Source organism: Pagrus major, chromosome 15, assembly GCF_040436345.1.
Source record: "Pagrus major chromosome 15, Pma_NU_1.0".
Lineage (NCBI taxonomy): Eukaryota > Metazoa > Chordata > Actinopteri > Spariformes > Sparidae > Pagrus > Pagrus major.
The window spans coordinates 4,453,948-4,461,499 of record NC_133229.1 but is presented as its reverse complement, the minus strand read 5'-3'; the positions used below and the strand labels follow the sequence as shown (position 1 = coordinate 4,461,499).

At 39.9% G+C, this 7,552-nt stretch overlaps 1 protein-coding gene across 1 annotated transcript in view; it reads right to left on the bottom strand.

The window, feature by feature from the left end:
- Positions 1-2,009: 2,009 nt before the first annotated feature.
- The window catches only part of piezo1 (piezo type mechanosensitive ion channel component 1 (Er blood group)), a 99,938-nt gene continuing 94,395 nt past the window's right edge, over positions 2,010-7,552 (bottom strand). The window contains exons 52-54 of the mRNA XM_073482491.1: positions 7,186-7,375; positions 5,048-5,189; positions 2,010-3,267 (exon numbers count right to left, since the gene is read on the bottom strand). Coding sequence (XP_073338592.1) covers positions 3,139-3,267; positions 5,048-5,189; positions 7,186-7,375 — 461 coding nt within the window. The 3' untranslated portion in view covers positions 2,010-3,138. The remainder of the gene's footprint in view (positions 3,268-5,047; positions 5,190-7,185; positions 7,376-7,552) is intronic.

Genomic DNA, 7,552 nt, shown 5'->3' with positions numbered 1-7,552 from the left:
ATTTCCCTTAAACTGTATCCACGTTTCCCTCACTTGCGTCTCAGTCCGTCCCTCCCTGGCCCCAGCAGGAGCGCCAGGCTCTGAAGTCAGGTTTCGTCGTGGATAAACTGTAATAACATGTTCACGTGATGCTGTGGTGTCCCCTAAAGCCAACATGGTGAAAGAAGCAGCCGTAAAACGCGTATAATTTTTTTTTTTTTGAGCGTCACAACCCCGCGAAATGACTCGTTTCACTGTCAGAATTTGAGCCATTTACAAGGCACACAATTAAACTGTTTTATCCCCATTCAAGTTAGCCGGGCGCTAAACTGGATGTCAGCGGAAGTCTTTAAAGTTACAGGGACTATATTTTAGGCTTACACTTGGAAAGTAGATAGTGATTAACTTCATATACGGATGGGTTAAAAATAAAGATATGATTTCTTTTGCAGTAACACTCATTACTTTCCATTATTTCAGCTACAACTGGTACAGTTGGGGTCACAGGCCTTGCTCAAGGGCACCTCAGTGGTGGTAATGACTGGGGGGGCAAGCGCTGCCATTCCGGGGATTAGGCTACCACTGCCCCCAACATGACCTTAGCAATTTATGTGTGGCATGTGTGTGGCTGACATTAAAAAAAGGGCATTCGGTAAAACTGGAGACCATCTTGTATAATTCACAAGATGGTCTCTGCTGTGACGTGAATAGTGCAATGGAACCGATGCTGTCAGCGAAGTGAGTCTGGTGCAACAGGTGATCTATACCAGGTTTGTTGTTGTACATTCTTTGTTCTGGTGTGATCACATCATAAGATGGTCTCTAGTTGTTTTGTCAAAGAGTTGTAAGATTTGAAAGGATTCTCAACCAATCCTGAATCGGCCCTCTTCCTCGTAGACAAGTATATCAGGAACGTTGATTACTTCAGCTTTCTCCACAAAATAACTGTTACATAGCAACGCAATCTGTTAGCTGTAGCTTACATGTAATAAATATGAACGGTATGTTAAAAAAAGTTGAATTTGTTTTACTGTTGTCATATTAACAACATCATTGAGTGGAGGACAGTGGGGGTAGTACCTGGGTGCTGGTTCTACTGTTGAGCCCCCCAAAGATGTCATGGTCCTAAATCAATGATCAGTGAGACATTGAGGGAGGGGGGTGCTTATTTAAAAAACCTGCTGAAGCCATCCAACACAGCTCCAGTTTAGAGGGAGGTACCTGAAGGGAGGAAAAGGAGACAGAGCGATGCCACAGACTCCAGAAGCGGCTTCGATATCATATTTTGCATTCATTTATATCAGTCTCACACAGCCACAAATAGATGCATGACCTCATTGCAGGTATGTTTAAAAACGAAAAATAGTATTTACAATATTACTTGGGTCTAGCAAGATCAAGATCTTAGCGACATGAGGAGGGGCTGCTCAAGCAATCCACAGGGGCCAGAATCAACAAAAATAAATGTGTGTGTGTTTGTGTGTCATCATGGTAAAATGTGGTCCTGGACAACTACTGTAGTGGGAACCAGTCACAGAAGCTATTCAGTGATAGTCTTTGTGTCTCTGAACACGTTTTATCAGTGTGATAGCACCGTAACTGTGCAAGATGCAGTCATGAAGCTTTACAGGTGTGTGGTTGAGCTCAAAATGAAGGTGGAGTTTGAAGATGGGTGTGGTCTGACCCATGGTTACTGAGTACTCATGTGATGATGAGCATGGTGGCTGATGTGTTCCCATCACAAGATGGTCTCTAGTTTCATTCTCACAGTGTAACAGAATTCACCATGACCTCTTCACCTGAACACTTTATGATGTAGTATATGGTATCATTGTAATCCTTGGCCATCAGAACACATAGGACACAATAGAGTTGGGCATCAGCAGTGGTGAAAATGGCATGAAGAGCAGAAATATTTTAACATCTCACTTGGGAAAGACCAACCAAGACTGTTTTGGTGAGTTATGTTGTTATGTGTGTTTGACAATGAGTTAAGCCCATCTTAGTTCAGTAAAAGAGGGAAACTTGAATTCAGATGGTGTACAGTTTTATTTTTCTGTTTAGCAATAAAAATGGATGTAAGGATATTTTCTTTCTTGACATTTTATGAGTTTCTTTTGTTGACTACAGTAAGCAGAGAGCTTGCCACTCGTATACATCTCCCAGTTGAAACTACAGGGGCTATCACACTATCACCGCTATCATGTACAAAGTGTTATTATGAAGCAGGACGGGCTGGGGCTAGCTGGTAAGCATGCCAACTTCGGGAGACATCTCTGCAACACAGTACATAGATGTCTTTAACATAACGTCAACACTGTTGTTTCAAAATATTTTAAACCAAAAGGCTGGCCATGTCATACGTACTGCCCCTTTAAAGGAACAACCAGTAACTGAATGTGGCCAGCACATAGCACTTTCAGTTACTATACACACTTTTAATTGAAGTGAATCAAATTGAAATTGGGCTTTAAAGTGTCAACTAAAGGCAATCAGTAGGAACCACATCAGCAAACGTGTCTTCTTGTCTTCTGGAAGCCTGATCCACAGCTCTCTCATTCACCTGTCTCAACCATCATCCCTGAACTTGGGACCAGTGGTGGCCTAGAACTGAAAAACCTACAAGTGCATAATCAGAATTTGGTTACCTCTGACTAGGTGTATATAAATTAAAATAGCCCTTTAAATCTGACCAGTTTTGTCAAACATTGCTTCATAATGCACAGTCAAACAAACATGGCTGCTGCACACACGGTACTTTTAAAAGTATGTTTCATTAAAAAAATGTTTTAATTGACAGCATGGCATGTTTCAAATCAATCAGCATACTGATACAGTAACTGCAGATGGTTCAACCTACAATAAGCTTGAGGTTTCAGCCACACAGTGAATTAAGTATTGCTTGTGTTTGACCTTTAACCTCTGAACATTAACAAGCACAGCTCAATTTGACCGCTGACATTGCCTTCCAGGGGCGTGGACAGACATACAGCTGCCATCAGGTCCACCCACAGTGGGACTCGCCATTCCACTCTCAAAAGTCTGTAGTGTCTTCTTAGGAGTTCTCTCAAGAAGCCTTTCATGTGCTGTCCCCAAGACATCTTTGCAGTGTGCTTCACAAATCACTGTATTCTATTACAACCAAACATGATCAGTCAGTCAGTATCTGTCTTGGTCTTGGCTGTGGATGTCCCTGGTCCATTTGATCATAGTCTCTGGAGATCGATAGAGGAATATCAGTTTGGAGTAAAGTTCCTCCTCCAGCTCCAGCTCACCTGTTTCTCGCACCTGAAACACACAGACATGTTAGTTTGTGGAACTGGATCACACAGAAAGGATTTTCCAGAAGGGTCATTCCATGCCATCTAGGGCCTCCTAGTTCATGTTGTGGATTTTCATGAAAAGAATTCATGTTGAAACTTAAAATCCTATATCTGTACTGAATTTTTGTAAGTTTGCCCCTCAGAGCAATATTTTGGATTTTTGTAATTCTTTGTTTGTGGATTCTGAACTTCCTTAATCACTCATTTTTCACTGGATTGTGTTGAAATCTGCCCTGAATATCCCAGAAACCCTAACGAAACTTGGCAACATTTTATTTAAATAGTTGTTGATGAATGGTTACAGTAATCAAATTAATAACAGAAAGTTATTTTTTTATTTTTTTATTTTTTTTTTACCAGAATGAAGACTCAGTCATTTAAAAAAAAATTCATATCTCCGCTAGTTTATACTTTCCTGCATAAAATATTGAGTGCCACAGATCTGGTTAAATAGAGCTTCTGAGCTGAAAAACACTTTTAGGATTATTTTGACTGTAGCTTTTCCCAAGAGGATTATTTTAATTTCTCTAGTTGTTGCAGGCATTTTAGGACTTCCTGTATCCACCTGTTGTGAGTCGGGGGAGAAGTGTGTTTCCATTTGAAAAGAATGGTACACCTGGCCAGCAGGGTAGTGAAGGCAATGACACGCTGTGCAGTGATGGGTAGATTTTCGGTTGTATTGAGAGCCTGTCGAGAGTTTTGAATATATCGGACCAAAAGTTGGTCAGCCTCGGGCAAGTCCAGAGCATATGTAAATGGTTGGCTGGAGACTGTTTACAATGGTTACAAGCATCACTGGGATTGGGATATATTGTAGCTAGTTTAGCATTGGTGAAGTGGGCTCTATGGAGCACCTTGCACTGCAGTAGACCGTGCCTGCCGCATATAGATGAAGAATGGACCAGTTTTAAAATGTCTGCCCTCAAATCATGCTCCCAGGAGTCTTTAAGCGATGTGGTGGGGACTGGATTCAGGAAGCCGATTTTATTGTAAAAGATAGATATCAGTAGTTTTTGATCAGAATCGAGGGAAAGGAATTGATCAATTTCTGCTTCTTCTCAATCTTGCGATTGGGGAAGTGCCTTACTTGAAGGATCCGAAAAAAGTGGCTATTGGGCAAGTTATACTTCACTGACAGAGACGCGAAGGATGGAAAGACTCCTTTTTCATACAGGTCGTTAAGTGTTCTGAGGCCGTTGGTCGAGCATAGATCAAAACCCTATGTAGACCGTGCTGTTTCCTGAATTGAAGCCAAATCTTAATTGTATTAGTGACAGCTGAGTTATGTGCGATCTTATAGGCATTTATGGGCAGCTGTGAGTAAATAGCAGGATGTAGAGAACAATAGGAGGATAATATTGCAGTGTGAGCCAAAGCTGGGCAGGTGTCCGGAGGCTTGCAGTGGACCCAATATAAGAGTTTACAGTACAGTTATATTATTTTGCAAGGTCCCGTAAATTTAATAGAAGTTTCAACATTAATATTTTTTTTTAAAAAATCCATGACATGACAAGTTCTGGATTTTGGGTGAGTTGGCATGGAATGACCCAGAAGACTTACAACAACATAGCAACAACCCTGTGTTTTTTGACATATTATTCAAAGGAGACATATTATGCTCATCTTCAGGTTCAAGTTTTCAGTTGGGGTTACTAATAGAATAGGTTTTTATGCTTTAATCACAACACATTGGTTTTTTCACACTGTCCAGTGCTGCAGTACGGTACGGTAGTTTGCGCACTAACCAGGAAGATGTCTGTGCAGAGCTTCAGGATGCGGTCCACACAAGGCAGCTCCTCAAACATGATGGAGTGGGAGATCTCACTGAAGAAGCCGCGCACAAACTTCCCAATGACTAAGACCACAGACACATACAGACCCATGATCCTGGAAGGACAGATTGTAACAGAGAAGAAACAATATGTTTAAAATCGAGCAGGGTGAGAAAAAGCACAAATGACCATCATTATGTTTAAAAAAATAGTTAATGTATGGAACAGTATGGAAAATATGAAAGCTTAACCAATTTCCCTAACCATTAGGAGTGTCATAATAATGGACTAGCTGACAAGTCGACTATCAAAACCACTAGTCGACACTGTGTAGACTAATCGCTCATCGGAGATTTTAGCATGATGTAGTCATTACTGTCATCATAATGCATTACAGTAGGCTTTTCAGAGCATTTGGGATGGCCTTCTTACAACACAAGGTGGACATACCTTTGGTTGTTGTTGAACATACATTTGTTTAATCAATCCTTTTCTACTGTATGCCATGCTAACTAAACAGAATATAAGGTATCTCGAGGAGGAAAGACTCCTGCTATCCCCACAAGAAATCAGGCAAGCAAGTTGTTACTGCAGTCAAACAGTATCTCCAGCTTGCTGGGGATTTGGTCCAATCAGATTGCAGCTCATTTGTAAACAGCTTCTCAGAGCCAGTTGAGGACTCCTTTTACTGGTTGTAAGTGAGAGCTTTTTGACGATGTTAAGTTGATGTTATTAGGTGAAAAAAAATATGATAAATGTGATTAGAATTGACTATTTGACTACTTGGGATTAGCCAATGACTACTAAAATGCAGCAGTTGAATACCTTGCTGACCAAAAACAAAAAGTTGTAGTTGTCTGTCGTTAATATTATATTTTCTGAGCGTGTGTCAGAATGTATCATTGGTTTGTTGATTTATTTTATGACTCTATGCCTTTGATCACTGGATGTGGCTCTCATGGTTATTAGTAGATCTCAGCTGAAAACCAAGGTCAACTTTTCCTGGTCCTGGTACATCTTTCGCTTCTTTTAAATCACTGCTAAAACATTCCCAGGTTTTGTAAATAATATATATGTATAAAAGGAAGATAAAGGAAAAAGGAAATGACTGGCTGTTCTATGTAATTTAATGTAGGTGCTCTTGGAAAAAGGGGAAAAGAGTGCTTCAAAAGCCAGAGGCAATCCAGGCACTCTAGGTATAAGAGAATTTATCAATCGAGAAAATAACTATTAAAAAGAAACTATGTCTTCATCTGGGCTACAAACAAAAAACACCATGTGTGACCTACATAGAGAGCAGAAGTCACGCCCCACATTGGACCTTATTGCAGAAAAAAATTACACAGTAGTCAATAAGGAGAGACAAATACAATTTTAATCCCGTTTGAGTTGTGCCATGAATCATACATATGATGTTAGTGAATTTAAAAGGTAATTTCTCAAGTCAATAAAGGTGCTGTTTGTCATAAAGATATTAAAATATCATCTAGTTTTGTGTTAAACCACTCAGTGAACTACATCGTCTCGCTCAACATATGTTACCAATACCAACATGGCCACCGCCTCGGCACAGAGAAAGTATTACCAAAAGATGAAAATCATAATAAAACTAGCAATATTGACAATTGTAGTTATTGTATGTGAAAATCAGTTCTGTGAGCTGCTACTATACAGGACTAGCTCTATAATGTTTAAGCTACAGGTGTTAACGCACCTGTTGGGGGTGTAGTTGTTATAATTATGTATTTTCACAGTTTTATATTTCATTAGTTTTATGACAAACTGCAACTTTCTCATGTCAAAAAATATCTTTTAAATTGACAAACATGCGTGTACTTCATGGCACAATTCAAACGGGATCAAAGTTATTTGTCTTCCGTTCACTACCATGCATATTTTTTCCAAAAGTAAGGTCCCATGTTGGTCCAATGGAAGGGACATGACTTCAGCTCTCTTTTGTAGCAACAGCCAATGGGAGGCAATCACATGGCCCAGATAATAACATACCAGATGAAACAAATATAAATAGAAAATAAATATTAAAATATAATTAAATGAATATTTATATATCCAAACCATGCACATACTGTTAGTGAGGGCATGTTTCTTACCCATATCCAGCCAGAAAGCCCAGGCTGGGTGGACTGACTTTGTCATTGAATATGACCATGGACAGAACCCCACATGACGAGGAGGCACAGCCTGCGATGGCAATGTCCCACCACTCCTGGTTCCCACTGCCGTTAAGTGACCTGTCGTTCTCCAGGGACAGGGTTATATTCAGGAAACCATCATCATCGCCTGGAAAACAACCAATCAGCTGGGTTAGAACAGACACTTTGACGTGTGAATAACAAATATAAACACTGGTATCCAGTCTGACACTATGTCAACTTTTGTTAATTATATAATAGTATTTTAATATAAATGAGTGGCCTAATATTTCCTAAAAATGTAACTTCTGACTTGAGCCTAGTA